General features: G+C 44.9%; 1 protein-coding gene across 2 annotated transcripts in view; it reads right to left on the bottom strand.

Moving 5' to 3' along the window:
- Positions 1-399: 399 nt before the first annotated feature.
- dnajc13 (DnaJ heat shock protein family (Hsp40) member C13) overlaps positions 400-16,326 on the bottom strand; it is a 105,900-nt gene continuing 89,973 nt past the window's right edge. For both annotated transcript variants that reach the window (XM_084326410.1, XM_084326411.1), the window contains 12 exons: positions 14,573-14,664; positions 14,339-14,438; positions 13,188-13,262; positions 12,452-12,564; positions 11,491-11,660; positions 11,304-11,346; positions 9,964-10,137; positions 9,663-9,842; positions 8,502-8,642; positions 6,185-6,328; positions 5,603-5,702; positions 400-1,679 (listed from right to left, as the gene is read on the bottom strand). In XM_084326410.1, coding sequence (XP_084182536.1) covers positions 1,582-1,679; positions 5,603-5,702; positions 6,185-6,328; positions 8,502-8,642; positions 9,663-9,842; positions 9,964-10,137; positions 11,304-11,346; positions 11,491-11,660; positions 12,452-12,564; positions 13,188-13,262; positions 14,339-14,438; positions 14,573-14,664 — 1,430 coding nt within the window. In that variant the 3' untranslated portion in view covers positions 400-1,581. The remainder of the gene's footprint in view (positions 1,680-5,602; positions 5,703-6,184; positions 6,329-8,501; positions 8,643-9,662; positions 9,843-9,963; positions 10,138-11,303; positions 11,347-11,490; positions 11,661-12,451; positions 12,565-13,187; positions 13,263-14,338; positions 14,439-14,572; positions 14,665-16,326) is intronic.

The raw sequence follows: 16,326 nt of genomic DNA, 5'->3' as shown, positions 1-16,326 counted from the left end.
AAATTGACATTTGTCACAATTTCTTTTACGTCCATCTTTATTGTTAATTCACGCATGTGGGTCAGTTCAGGAGTGTGGCCAGTTCACACTGGAATACGATAACAGCCGAACAAGTGAACTAAGTAGCCACTAGCCATAGTAAAGTATCAAAAGCACACATTCTAAAACATAGACTAAGTGTCAGCTGGTGGTCCGCTCACTGTGCTGGTTTTGAATACCTTAATGTTTTGTGGACATAACCTTTTCCTTCAAAGTAACTCATTAGACTCAAATGTATCAGAATAAACGGATGTAGGTGCAAGTTCCCTAAAATGGGAAAAAAACTGTACTGTTCAAACTATCATCTTTTACTTTGACAGCACAAACAAACACAAAAGAACAACACTCTGGGTTCCCTTTTATTCTTAAAATTTTATGTACAAGTGCGACTGATTTTCTTTTTTAATGTACATTCAATATAGAAAGTTTATATACGTCATATTACATTGAACATTTCACAATTGCACTAGTCTTTCACATAGATTGATAATCAAGAGTCAGTATCATTCCTTACGTCATAGCAGAAGCTCATTTCTCTTGGTAAAAGGTTATTGTTCACCCTATAAATATTCTAGTGCTTTTTGCATTCTGGGGGGGGGGGGGGGGGAATTACATAGGATAAAAGGCAAAAAGGAGAGCCTTCGAACGGAGAGAGCAGAGCGGAGAATGAATGGAGATCAGTACACAACAGTGGGGCACAGAGACAGGACTGAAGGAGACCACATCGGTGTCACCTTTAGAACGACCGGCTTCAGTCAAGTGTTCAAGCTTTTGATCGTTTGTGGGAAAAACTGGGCCAGAACAATAATACAAAACAATCACCCCCCCCCCCCTCGCGACACCATTTCCATACAATAACTCAACAACATTTATTTTTTTTAAACTAGGAATTGAAATGTTGTTCAGCGCGAGTAGACGCATAGGTCCCCGTGCATGGGTTGAGTGTCACCACGTTTAAAAGTCTCGTTTAGGAGATGATAGCAGTCATTTTGTGATGCAGACAGCTGGGCAGACTGGAGTCAGGCCTCTGGGATGAGTTAAGGGCGGTCGTGGTAAAGAGAGGAAGAGAGACGGGTTGACATTTACATTGAATGATCCTCAGTGTTCCAACGTCTTTGACCCACACACACACAACAAAAACTAAAGAAAAAAACAAAACAAAAAAACACAATCAAGAGTAAAAAATATATTCATACAAAAGTAAACAATTTGTCTCATTGGAAGGAACAAGAAAGAAGCGCAAAACAAAATAAACGTGGTCATTGTTTAAAACAATAAAAAAAAAGTGTTAACGAAGACTTGAGTGCTGTTTGGAGAGGGAGGGGGCGGATGAGAGATGTTTCAGAAGTTTAAATTTTTTTTGGTGATAGTCAGTGACGGCCCGCTCTCCTTCATCTCCCTCTCTCTCCCCCTCTCTCTCTCCCTGTCTGTCCCCTCGTCTGGGAACTGACCAGTCCCTCTGTGCCGCGCCCTGGGAGGCTGCAGCGGGGGCAGTCTGGGTGCCTGAGCATGACTGTCTTGTGTGTGTGTGTTGTGTGTCCCTCAACCCAGGTCTCCGATGTCGTTGTCCACAGGGGGCGGGACGTTGGGCATGACTGTGGCGCCGGATCCTGCTGTAAGGTAGCCTGCTACTCCTGGACCTGGAGGAAGCAGAAGGTCGCAGCGCATGAGACGAGACTTACAGGCGGAGTCGTGACGCGGCTGGATGTGAGACTTACAGGCGGAGTCGTGGCGCGGCTGGATGTGGTCACATGGAATACTACGGGCTCACTGGCCGTGGCTAGAGGACATCCGTATCTCCATGAAATGCATTCCAACGTCTATCTATGGTCACACAACATCTTTTTCATATGTGTTTTAGGTTAAGGTGGGACATGTCTCCAGTGAGGTTAAGGTAAGGGTTAGGTTTATAAACAGTGAGGTTGAGGTTAAGGTAAGGGTTAGGTTTGTAAACAGTGAGGCTGAGGTGAGGGTTAAGGTAAGGCTTAGGTTTAGGTTTATAAATAGCAAGGTTGAGGTGAGGGTTGAGGTCAGAGCAAGACAGAGAGAAGGGCTGTCACCTGACATAAATAGCAAGGTTGAGGTGAGGGTTAAGGTAAGGGTTAGGTGTATAAACAGTGAGACTGAGGTCAGGGTTAAGGTAAGGGTTAGGTTTATAAACAGCTTTTAACACTTTGAATGCCAGCCACCTTCACACGTGTTAGCAGCCCGCCCCCTGAATGCCCACCACGATAATTAGCGTGACATTTTTTATTAGCGATCTGAATTCATATTTCATCAACCGAGTCTACCGTTGGGAAACCAGCCCCACCAAGAGCTCAGATGTGAAAAAAGCGCCCCCTATCGTCTCCCAGATGGTAATGCACCCTTTTGGAATTGACTCAATGAAAATGGATGAGAAAAATAAATTCCGGAATCCACATTTTACTTCTCACGCATGTAACCGGAGATGATCCCAGTCATTGTGGAGCCTCCGAACAGCGTGTAATATGTGTTTTACAGTATACGCGTTGGATCAATAAAAGGATCGATTTTTGGAATGGCAATCAGGAATTGGAATAATCTTTTTGGATACCATCTGATCTCAGGTAAGGAATCTATTTGACCAGTCTTCGGATAATCAGACCTGTTTTCACGGAGATATAAGCTTTTCCCCTATGTGTCATATGGCTGTTTGGCTGTGCGAGCGATCAGGAAATATATCAGATCAGATATCAGATCGGGTCCCCAGCGTGCATACGTACACATATACTATCGATAATCTAGCGTTTATTTGAAAACGATTCATAAATAGGCCGAAAAATGTAAGTTTTTTGTGTATTCTAGAACATTCCGTTTATTATGGAATATTTTTATTTTCCTTGAAAACGAGGGCTTTTCAAGATGCTATAAAACGGAAATGAACCGATAAAAAAACAATCCGCTTCGACAATGTTGACTGGAAAATGAGTCATTGATAAGCGACGGGCAGATTAGACACATAGCCATAATTTAAAACATAGATTAGGCAATATTAACGCTAACATTGAAGTGGATGGTGGGCATTCAAGCACTAAATCGTGCGCCCCCTGCTGGGCACTGAAAGTGTTAAGGTAAAAAAAGATCTACTAAATGCGGATACCTTCTAGCCATGACCAGGTTCGCTACTAGGATGGTCTAACCAAAGACAGTGGACATAGGAAGATGACTCATCACATGCTATATGACTATGGGGATGGAAATGGTTGTAGTTTCTCCCAAGCGTGTCGTATTTTACACAACCTCCACATCACGGACACTCTGAGATTAACTGACATTTTTTTTTGCTTCTGTGTCAGAATGTTCAGTACATCTTCACCCGACATACTGTATCCCTCAATTTCTGTGTGGAGAGAGAATTAACCATATTCCGTTAAAACACGTGTGTTTCATGAAACTTCATGAAAAGTCTCTGGTCTATATATATAAAAAAAAATTAAAAAAAAATTAGTACAATTGAACGCATCATACTGGTTGATGACGTATTACAGTCTTGGTGGAGGGAACAAGGATTTTGTGATGCCTTTAAATGTTGTCCCTGGTGCCTTCAGGCCAGACAACCTGCTGCCCCCCCCCCCCCATTGTGACTAGAGATGAGCGAAGATGGGAGGGTGAAAATGGAAAAATAGAGCGTGGGACAGAGGTGGACGTGAAGAGGGTGGCAAATAGGAGCAAGAGGGTAAAAGTCTACCTGCTGTCAGAGCAAGACAGAGAGAAGGGCTGCAAGGGCCAGGCCCAGGCGTCTAGAGCCCGCCCCGCAGCGGGCTACTGGCAGCCAGGAGAGAAGGGGTGGACACACCTGAGGAGGGGAAAATGCGGAGGGGGGAGAGAGCGGAGAAGCAGGGCCAGGAAGTCAGGAGGAGGTGGTGGAGAGGCAAAGGGTGCAGGGTGTCAAGCAAAAGTGAGGAGTCAGCCGAAAAGTGGTTTGAAGGGAAAAGGACAAGAGCAGCAAGGTAACAACAGCTCTGAGAGGGGCTTTAGCGACTTACCATTTTAAGAATTCACACGTGTTATTCCTGTGCTCCAGGGGATTTCAGTTAGTGTGTTAGAACATGCACCACTTGCTCCTTACAGTGAAGCTAGAGATCAGTGAGAAAACCCTCCGATTTGCGATGTCACCTGAATATGAAATCTCACGCCCAAATTAGATTTATATTTTAACGTTTTTGTCACAGGTCGGAGTTAGGATTTAAACCTCACTTGGGGGGGGGGGGGGGGGTGGGGGGGGGGGTGACCTCACACAGTCAGTGTACCAGTAATGGCTCACGGTCACAACACAGCTTTTGAACAGTTCCGCTCGTCAAGCAAATGCCAGCCATCTGTTGAATGGAGTCTGTGATTGTGGGTTGAGGTTTATAGACAGGTTTGCTAGAATTCCATCGCTAGGGAACAGTTTGGACACAATTATAATTTTTTTTTATCCACTTTTTCTCCCATTTTCTATATTTTCTCCCATCCCAATTTCGTATCATCCAATTCAACCCTCCCCCGTCACGAACGCTGTTTCTTGCCTCCCACAAGCCGGCTGCAATGTGGACTAAGTCATACATAGCACAAGTACCCTCCGGTACTTGAGGTAACAGCAGTCGCATCTTTTCACCTGCGCAGCTCGATCTCTCAGTGGCGAGGAGTAACACGTGGGAGGCTCACGCTGCCCCCGACACTTCCTGATTCTACTGCGCAGGTGCACCAACCGACCTGTAGGAGTCGCTGTCCACAACGCCCGATCCCCACCCATCAGTTTCCCACCCCCTAATACGGCCAATGTGTATTAGTATGAACGACCAGCTAAACTGAAAGCAATGTGGAGCGCTGGGCTCGAACAGGCGAGCCCAGCGTCTCCGCATTCGTGGCGAGCGCCTTGCCCACTACGCCACGTAGCCGCCAGACACAATTATTATTATAATTTTTTTGTATCTACTTTTTTCTCCCCATTTTTCTATTTTTCTCCCATCCCAATTTCGTATTATCCAATTCTTCCCTCCCCTGTCTCGAACGTTGCTAGACCATGCCTCCCACTGGTCGGCTGCAATGTGGACGAAGCCTTGCATCACCTGTACAGCGCGATCTCTCAGTGGCGAGGAGTAACACGTGGGAGGCTCACGCTGCCCCCGATACTTCCTGATTCTGCTGTACAGGCGCACCAACCGACCTGTAGGAGTCACTGTCCACAACGTCCAATCCCCACCCACCGGCTTTCCCACCCCCTAATACTGCCAATTGTATTAGTATGAACGACCAGCCAAGCCGGAAGCAATGCCGAGAGCTGGGCTCGAACCCAGCATCTCCTGCGTTAGTGGCGAGCGCCTTGCCCACTGCGCCACTTAGCCGCCCTACAAGTGTATTTCTTGACAACTATTGCATCAGCAAATATTGCAACAGGAAATACACTTGGGTCCTTTTACAATGTTATTGTTGTCACTTTGAAGCAGTCTATGGTTGTCCTTGTACCGGATTCGTCAGTCTCTGCACCCGTAACAGACTAAATCCCTGTACATTTGTATAGTATTTGGCAAACACAGCGATCGTGACTGTGATACTGTACCTGTCAGGTAGCCTGCAGTCTGGGACTCTGAGATGAACAGGTCATGTTTCTGGTCTTTGAAGGCACTCCACACAGTGGACCGGGCTAGTATCTCATTGACCTGCGACGCAAAAAGACAAAACAGATGGTTCGAAAATCAATGAACGAAGGACTCCAAAATCCATTGACTAATCCAATCGACTAAAAGAAACACTAAATGAACAGTGCTACTATCCACCGACTGCTGTAGACCCAATATGGCCATGAAAAGATGCCTTTCAAGGAATGTTTGGAATGGCCATTATTACTCCCATGTTGGAAGAGACAATGATTGCTATGTGAACTTTAGGTACAACATAAAAAGAAAAATGTATCAACAAAAATGTAATACACTGTTGTCTTATTGATGGATTTTGTAAACAAGTCACGGTGAAACAGATTTTTTTTTACAAACACATTCTAATACTCTTTTAACACTGCAGAATTTAACCATATTCTTTCAAGAGTGGTTACCAACGGTTACAGGCAGCCATGTTGGCATTCTGTGCAAGGCCACTATTGTTATACAAACATATTATTAATTAATACAGTATCCTACTGTACCTGTTCTCCATACTGCAGGCTGCGTGTCATGGACTTGAGAGCCTTGACTATCTGGGCTTTGGTGGCCGAGGGGTTGTCTAACGTCTCCAGGCCTATTCCTTCAAGTAGCTTCAGAAGGTACGGGACCAGCTCCACTCTTAAAGCCTGTTCACAGCAGACACTAATCAATCCTCAAGTCCATGTTGACCTTTCAGATGAACAATGTCATTTCATTCATTCTACTACTAACAAGAAAGACTGTCAGACTTTAAAACTGTGTAGGACCCAGGCCTAGAACTGCGCTCTGAGAGAGGGAACTGCGCCCTGAGAGGGAGGTTTGCCCTGAGTGGGAGGTTCGAAGGGTCAAAGTGGGTATCAAACAGGAGGGAAGACCGTCAGGTTTTAAACTGTGGATACCAAACAGAGAAGGTAAAGACGACTTTAAACTGTTAAAAAGTAATCCAGAAATTTTTTATTGCACTGTAAAAAATTATTTTATATGTCTGCACTTTACGTGCTCATTTCATGTCTATTCTATTCTACTACTTATTGCACTATTTTACTCTGTCTATTCTATCTTACTCTTTTTATTATTGTCTATTTCTTTTTTTTATCCACTTTTTCTCCCATTTTCTATTTTTCTCCCATCCCAATTTCGTATCATCCAATTCAACCCTCCCCTGTCTCGAACGCTATTTCTTGCCTCCCACAAGCCGGCTGCAATGTGGACTAAGTCATACATAGCACGATACTCGAGGTAACAGCAGTCGCATCTTTTCACCTGCGCGGCGCGATCTTTCAGCGTCAGGGGTCTGCGCTTTGGAGGGGCGCCGCCCCCATCGCTTCCTGATTCTACTGCGCAGGCGCACCAACCGACCTGTAGGAGTTGCTGTCCACAACGCCCGATCCCCACCCATCAGTTTCCCACCCCCTAATACGGCCAATGTGTATTAGTACGGACGACCAGCTAAACTGAAAGCAATGTGGAGCGCTGGGCTCTAACAGGCGAACCCAGCCTCTCCAGTATTCGTGGTGAGCGCCTTGCCCACTGCACCACGTAGCCGCCCATTATTGTCTATTTCTAAAACAGAATCAAACCATAAACAAGGTGGCCTGTTGGGATGTTAGATCCTAATGTGAAAAACTGTGATTTTATGTCTGCACTTTGTGCTCATTTTATGCCTGTCTTTTTTCTGTTGTGAAGCACTTTGAGCTGCAGTTTCTGTATGAAAGGTGCTATACAAATAAAGTTTTTTTTTTATTATTATTCAAATTTATCTGAAGATGGTCAAATGGAATGTTATGTACATTCATAGCTAAAGTAGGTCAGAGGTTGAGTACTTTAGGTTCTCAACCTAAAGTACATTCACACTCCCAGGTGATTCTGATTGACATACTGTACAAATGGCAACAAAAAAATTCAAACAGATTTAAAAGGAGCACTTTGCCGACTTTCAACCTTAATCCGATTGTTCTGTTGTGAGGTCTGCTCTCCTCTCGGTCACCTGGAGGAATTTCTCAAGGTATTTCTGAGCTCTCGAGACATTGGTTGGTTGAGTTACATGTCTGATTATCACACGTCCTCCTCACAACAGAACCATAGGATTAAGTGCCCGAAATGCCCCGTTAAAATCGACGAAGTGCCCCTTTAAAATCCCTTTTCAGCGTAATTCTGTTGCTGGGGAACAGGTTGGGCCTAAGTGCATTTCCTATTTAAACACTGGCAAGGGAGAAAGATTCAGCAACTCTTTGAAGACCGATGGATGTTCTAAAAATAATGTTCTTTATTCATATAATTAAAACTAACGCGTTTCGGCAACATGCCTTCATCAGGGTTACCATTTAAACACTGTGACGGGAAATACACCTTTGGCTGTTTAGAAGTTCTATAATATAGTATATAATATAGAATATAGAACTTTTAAACAGTCAAAGGTTTATTTCCCGTTATGGTATTTCTGTCTACAAGCTTAGATAAAAATGGAAGGAGGTTCAGAGACCTGACTCGGGTCCTTGGCTCAAGGAGATGTCTGGCAGTCTGGCATACATCTCCTTGATCCAATACACGTCAGCCTCTGCAGTGCCAGACTCCAGAGGGGTAGGATGGAAGACTTGTTATGATATGTGGACACATTTTATGGAGTTTATGAAAAAACCTGACCAGGACCAAAGAGTTTTGGTATATAAATAAAAATGTGAAAATAATATGATTTAAAGAATAAATTAAAATACAAGGTTCTGTATGGTTCTTGATGGTGACTGATGAAGTGGCGTCACTGACAGCGAGGCGTTTGGCATCAGAGGAGAGAGAGCACAGTGAGGGAGGGAGGGGTCCTACCTGGGCCACCAGCTCCGACTGCTCCTTCTGGAACATGCGGTTAAGAGCTTCACAGGCCAGACCCGCCATGTCCGCCCTCACCTTCATCCCACACATCAGAGGGCCGATGGTCTCCAGGGAGGCCATGGAGCGAACACACAGCTGCACACACACACACACACACACACACACACACACGCACACACAAAACACAGGATGTCAGCATCAGGTTCATAAAGGAGTGAGAGGCTGAATCGCATTCATGAAATTTGACTCGACTTAGCCAAAGCGTCTGTCCAATGATGCAGGTCAAGTTTACTACAGTACACCCTCAGCCCCCAAGGGAGCAGGCTGGAGCAAGTCATCAAGTCTGTTCACTTCAGCTCCAAATACAACCCACAATGCAATAGAAGTATATATACTTTTGTTTTAATATAAAGAAAAAATGGCAGCAACAACGGAACTAAAGTTACAGTGCTGTGATTCATGTTGAGTAAACTCATAATGTATTGTAACTTGGTGTAAATAAAAAAAAAAGATTTAATCAAATATTTTACACCGTGGGCCCTGAGCGCTGACCTTAGTTGTAGGTAAAGGAAGAATGATTCGCCAGGTATATCATAAAACTCCTTTAGGTCCTGAAATGCTTGAAGACTGTTTTTATCATATATCTTCAAGTATGAACTCCTCTCCCATTGAGGAATATTAGGTTTGTGCCCAACAAGTAGTTGGTGGTTATGAAAAATTGGAGAGTCGAGGTGAGGTGTAAATTACATGTAAATATTTAAGACATTTTTATAATAAATGTAGAGCTAATTTATATTATAGTTTAAAATAAATGTATTGTGCTCTCTGCCAAGAGGCAGGAATTGTGCAGTGGGGACTCTTTCAAATGCATGCTTATTTCATGTAATTGTGCAAGGGTGTCACATCACACTCTACTCCCTCACACAAAGTAACCCTCGTCGAGATGCAGCCATAAACAAAGTGTTAATTTTAGGGCTTGAATGAAAGTAAATGGGATCCAGCCAGTGAGTGACCAACATCGCCGGTCAATGAGGTGCTTTGCATCTAAAAAGTAAATCATAGTGTAGAAGACAAACTCCAAGGGCCTCTCCGGAGTGAAAAACCATTAGGTAGTGATTGTTCCCGTTGACGACACACTAGCTTGAGAAAACTCACCTCGTTGTCCGAGAGCACGTGGATGACACGGATGGAGCTCTTGGGAACGGCGTTGTTCTTGTGGTTGAGTGCCGCCAGCACGCGGGGCAGGTGGCCCAGCGGAGGGACCTGATCGCACAGCTGGGTCTGTGTGCAGAACAGACACACCGCTGCCGTGGTGACCGTCTCCAAGGCTTCGCCCTAGAGGTCAAGTGTCGGGAGAATTAATGGAGGCATCAAATCAATGTGATCTCTGTTTTGGCAAGTTAAAGTGAATGGTATCTGTGTGTGTGTGTGTGTGTGTGGCTCTCGTGAGGCTCACGTTGGGGTTGTTCTTCTCTAGCAGCTCTGTAAGGGTCTCCAGGAGGGACACCAGGAACTCTCGTGGTTTGCGCAGCACCCACCCTGGCTGGGCGATGAAGATACGGAGGAAGACGCCGCCCACTTCTAGCTCACCCTGTCCTGCTCCGTACGCCACGGTGAAGTCCTCTGGCAACTGAGCACACAGTCCAAAAGAGAATAATGTCACATACAAGCATACGCAACACAGATTAATGTCACATACAAGCATACGCAACACATAGATTAATGTTACATCGGTATATATATAATACATACGCAACACAGATATATAATCCATATACGCAACACATACATAGATTAATGTCACATCGGTATATATATATAATCCTTGTAATGGGAACACCTCACCTTCTCCGTAAAAACCCTGACTGCTCCATATCCATTAACCACTCTATCCTCCCCTCCCCCACAGAGAAAAACTTGGGTGTTCTTTTTGACCCCCAAACTATCATTCGAACCACACATCAACAACATCACCAAGACATGCTACTTTCACCTCAGGAACATTTCCCGCATTAGACCACTACTGTCCCCCTCCGACACTGAAAAGCTGGTTCATGCCCTCATTTTCTCCCGTCTAGATTACTGTAATGCACTACTCATTGGCTCAACATCTGAAGCCCTCCATAAACTTCAACTAGTTCAGAACACCTCAGCCCGCATCAGCACCCGCTGCCCCACATTCTCCCACATCACACCTGTCCTCTCCTCACTTCACTGGCTCCCTGTCAAGTATAGGATTGACTTTAAGATCTGTCTCCTCACTTACAAAGCCCTCCACTCCCTAGCACCTGCCTACAACCTCCTTCAACACTACACTCCCTCCCGCTCACTCCGCTCATCCAACTTAGCCCTTCTGAGCACACCACACTACCGCCTTAAATCCACAGAAAACAAACTATTCTCCTCCACTGCTCCCCGACTCTGGAATCAACTCCCATCACACATCAAATAAGCCCCATCTGTAGAAACATTTAAGTCCCACTTCAAAACCCACCTGTTCAATCTTGCATACCCTCACTCCTGACCTCCCAACCCCTGCATCACTTACAGTTTCACATCTGTACACACCTATATTTTAGTATTTATTATTTATTAAGATTTTCTGTCTTGTCTCTAAGCTGTCTCCCTTTCTCTGTAGTATCCCCACCATGTTGTCATTGTGAAAGTCCATGTACTGTGTTTGTCCATGTACTGTTTGTCCATATACTATAATTCCATGTATGTAAAGTGCTTTGAGATACCATATGTAAGGCGCTATATAAAATACATTTATTATTATTATATTGTTGTACTTACTCTCCAGTTCACATCAGGATTATCCTTTTGCTGTTTAAAGTGCCTGTGGAGGATGAGGGAATATACACACCATATTAAAACCAAGATTTAATTAAGACAACAATTGTTCTGTGGGTCAGTTCTGTCACTGGCTATCCTGTAATCTCTAGACAGACGTCCTGTGTGTCTCTAAATGAGGACGTCATACTCGAGCATCATCTCTCGGACGGTGGTGGAGACCGTCTCCCGGGAGCCGTCGTTCCATATGAGCTCTGGGTTCTCGTGCGTTCCTTCGAAGATGTGCACCGCCGCCTCCGCGTTGTCTCGCATGGCGTCCATGAACACACCCGGGAGGAAGCGGATCAGCGCCAGACGCACCTGGCAGGGAGCGAGGGATGAGTTACAGAGACGTGACGGGGATTAACCTATACGAGAACACTAGAGGTTTCTGTAGACGGGTAGATTCCAGATTCCATACTTTGTTGCTAGAGGATGAACTGATACTGGTATCAGATATGGGTCTGACACCAGGCTAAAATAGGGTAACAATAGGGTAATTGTATCTATTTCTAATACCAGGCTAAAATAGAGTAACAATAGGGTAATTGTATCGGATATTGGTCTGACACCAGGTTAAAATAGGGTAACGGTATCAGAGAATGTACCAGATAGTAGAAATCTGATACCAAAATGCCACAAAAATCAACTGGACTTGCTGCATTCTTGACACATAGAAGCATGTTAGATCTCTCTAATGGAGGAAAATGGATTATATATCTCAAATAATCTTTATGTCCAATGACCCCAAAATGATGTTCTAAGTCAGGGGTTCTCAAACTTTTTCATACCGTGACCCCATTTTATTTAGGATTATTTTTGGGGACCCCACACTTAATGTATCGCGTCATTTCAACGTGGAATTAAGGAATATCACAATAAAAGCACACGTTGTTGAACTTGATCATGCATATTTAGTACTTTCCAATGCGCGACCCCACTGTCACCTACCCACGACCCCAAATTGGGTCGCGACCCGTAGTTTGAGAACCACTGTTCTAAGTCATTGATTGGAGGGAATCTCTCTCATTCTCCCTCTAATTTCTTGCTTCAGGAGAGAGCGATACAGGAAAAAAGTTGCGTGTTTGAAGCAATTCCGTCTATATGCCCACCTTTGGCCCGACCAGCTTGTCTGAAGTCATCTTGGAGAAGAGCTCAGCCGTCTGGGAGCGAACCTGGGGGTGTGTGGAGTTACAGAACAGGTCCAGTAGGTAGATCAGAGCACCTGAGGAGACAGAGGTGGACAGTGAACAATCTAAAACACTCAAACCTTTCACACCTAACACACCATAAAATGTGCACTTATGAAGTATCCAATTCCTCGTGACACAAGACCATTTGAGTCAGATGACTCGGGCGTATACTGCCACCTAGAGGCTCTCAACTAATAAGTTGCTGATCCCGATCACTCTTTCCACTCAGTCATTTGTAAAGTGTTCCAACCACCACTGAATCTCAAATGAGGAAGAAACAAACAGTGTTGTCTTCTGGGTAGAAAACAGGCAGACTGTAGCGGTGTGAACGCATTGGCTGTACAGTGTAGATAGGAACTACCCCCCTCTAGCCGTGCGGATAGGATTTTTAATCCCTTTGATATACACACAATAAACACACACAGACAAGCAGGAATTACCTTTCTCTCTCTCTCTCGCACACACACACACACACACACACACACACACACACACACACACACACACACACACACACACACACACACACACACACACACACACACACACACACACACACACACACACACACACACACACACACACACACACACACACACACACACACACACACACACACACACACACACACACACACACACACACACACACTAACCTTTGGCCATGGCTTCTTTGACTATCTTTGTGTTGGAGGTCAAGGCATACAGGCTCTCCAGCACAAGCTGCCTGCCTGAAGGTGATAGAAAATACAAATGTGAAATATGAGAAAGAAAAAAAAATTAGATAAATCAATGAACTTCTCCCAATCGCAGAATCAACATGGTTTTAGGTGCAAGTGACAAGTGCTCAAAGGCTTTAAAGGACCCGTGTGGAGGATTTAGGGGGATCTATTGGCAGTTATCGGTCTATCTGTTAGTTTAGAATGAGCCCTTCATATCTCCAGAGGGAGCGGGTCCTCTCTCACGGTGCCCGCCATGTTGTACCGCCATGCTTCTAGCTGAGAAGACAATGTTCCGAAACCAAATGGTCAAAAGAACAGACATAGGTGCGGCTGGGTAGCACAGTGGACAAAGCACTCCCCTACCACCGCAGAGACTCTGGGATCGAATCCAGCTGTCAGCGGTACCTCCGGCTTGGTCAGTCGTCCCTACTAACACAATTGACAGTGTTAGCGAGTGGGAAGCCGGTGGGGTATGTGTCCTGGTCGTTGTAAACTGCGACTCCTACTGGTCAGTCCTGTTCAGCCGGGAGGTGATCTGGGGGGAATAGCTTGAACCTCCGCATGCGTTACGTTCCCCCAGTGAAACTCCTCGCTGTCAGGTGAAAAGAAGCGGCTGGCGGAGGAGGAGGAGGCATGTGGTAGTTCTACACCCTCCCCAGGCTGACAGTGGGGCAATGCGCGCAACAACCAGGAAGGGAATTGGCATAACAACAAAAAAAATTGGGACCGGTGAAAAATACAGAAAGCCCAAAAAAAGATAATAAAAAGAATTTATAAAAAAAAGGACAGACAGAAAACTATTGGAATTATATACTTGTGACACTAGTTTTTCAATGCCGTAGTTTTCCTGTTTTGGACGTTTCATTCATGGCTTCAATGAAAACAAAGATGGCGGTGAACGGCACAATAACAAACGAGAAGGAGACGGGTATTGGTTGGTTGTGATCTGCAATCTCACCACTAGATGCTGCTAAATCCTAAGTCCTTTAAGGTGCTTTTGGGAGGCATAAAATCCTGAACGTATGCAATGTTAGTAGGATTGCTGGTGCCCTCTAGTGCAGAGGGAGATATGAGCAAGGTCTTACTGGAGGGCAGAGAATGGAGCAACACCAGCAGGTTGGACAGCACCAGGGACTCTGCGATATTGCTCACACAGTCTTGGTTGGACGTGACCGTATTCACCACCTACAGGAAGTCAATACACAGTATTTCAAATCTAACACACAACAGAGAGATCACATGTTGCACTATTGGTAGCAGATTATTATTATTGTTTATTCCTCTATCAATAATACGGTTTAAGAAGAGTATTGATTTACCTCCAAAGCCAACTGCTGCACTTTGCCAGCCCCATGTACCCGCAACAAGGAGAAGAGCAGCTTGAAATGTCCGATACATTCCGATTCAGAACCTACAGGAAATATCATGAGCACTGGTTTAAAAGAGATGCTCCAGCACACAGGATTCAAGTTAAATAGAGAGTAAAACAATGACTTGATTTAAAAGACTAAGATACTTGATTATTAACACATTCTGTGCCATAAACGTCTTTTTACGTTTCTGGGCGCGATCGTTGAGTGCCATAAACGTAAACAATCGTTTTTGGATTGTTTGATCTTTTTATTTTGATCCCCGCTCTACACAGTTGCCCAGAGCAAGCTGCATCATTTAGGCACGTCCCGACACATTGGAACTGCATTCTGATAGACTATCACCAGGTGGCAGTATCGTCCCGTGTCTGAACTGCATGGGGCTCTGGGCTGATAGTCAGCTTCACTCAGTTTCTCCTCGCGAGTGGCCCCTCCTTCTCCTGGGACAGGAATTCACAGTCCTCGCCTCGGGATTCCGTTGCATAAGCGTATTTGACCATCGAAACGTGTATAGACATATACACTGGTAATCGCGATGGCGATGCGATCACTCACCTCCATCTCGAAAGTCATGGAAAAAATAGTCTACGAACAGGTCGAAAAGTACCTAGCGGAAAAAAATCTAATCTACGAATTCCAATCTGGCTTCAGAACATCCCACTCCACTGACACATGCCTTCTCTATTTGAATGACCACATCAAACAAGAGGTGGACGCAGGCAAATACTGCGGCATGGTCATGCTGGACCTACAAAAGGCCTTTGACACGGTCAATCACTCCATTCTGATTGACAAGCTAAAAGCAATTGGTTTTGATAGTCTATCAGTGAGCTGGATGCAATCCTACCTTGAGGGGAGGGAACAGATGGTGGAGGTAAACGGTACCCTATCCCCCCCCCTCACAGTGAGCTGTGGTGTTCCACAAGGAAGCATACTAGGACCGCTACTGTTCCTAATTTATGCAAATGACATGTCGTCAGCTTGTGACTGCAACTTGTTCCTGTTTGCGGACGACTCAGCCCTGCTGGTCTCTGACAAGAACAAGTTACAGGTTGAAAAAACCCTCAGCTCGGAACTAGGCAGAATCTGCATATGGCTCGCTGATAACAAACTATCATTACACATGGGCAAAACAGAGTCCATTCTCTTCGGTTCAAATAACAAACTCAGCAAGACCGACGGCTTCTCAGTTACAGTGGGTGACAATATTGTCACAAGGAAAGATGAAATTACCTACCTGGGTTCCATCCTAGAGGCTAATCTCTCCTGTGACAAAATGGCATCCAATGTAATAAAAAAAGTCAACCAACGAACTCGATTCTTGTACCGGATCTCCTCTCTGGTAAACAAGAACACCCTGAAGACTCTGGCAGGAGCACTCATTCAGGGGTACTACGACTATGCTTGCACCTCATGGTACCAAAGCACCTCAAAGGCGCTAAAAACAAAATTACAAACATCTCAAAACAAACTGGTCAGACTACTGCTTGACCTTACTCCTAGAACCCACCTCACCCCTGCCCACTTTGACAACCTAGGATGGCTTAGAGTAGACGACAGAGTACAACAACTTGCAATGGGCCTGGTCTACAAGATACACTACACGACCAAGGTACCCATGTACATGTCAAAATACTTCCCAAAGGTCAGTGAATACCACGATCACAACACCAGAGGGAGCTCCACAAATCATGTTAAACCCA

The sequence above is a fragment of the Notolepis coatsorum genome, assembly GCF_963971535.1.
Source record: "Notolepis coatsorum genome assembly, chromosome: 12".
NCBI lineage: Eukaryota > Metazoa > Chordata > Actinopteri > Aulopiformes > Paralepididae > Notolepis > Notolepis coatsorum.
The sequence above is the reverse complement of the archived record's forward strand: the minus strand, read 5'-3'. Positions and strand labels throughout refer to the sequence as shown.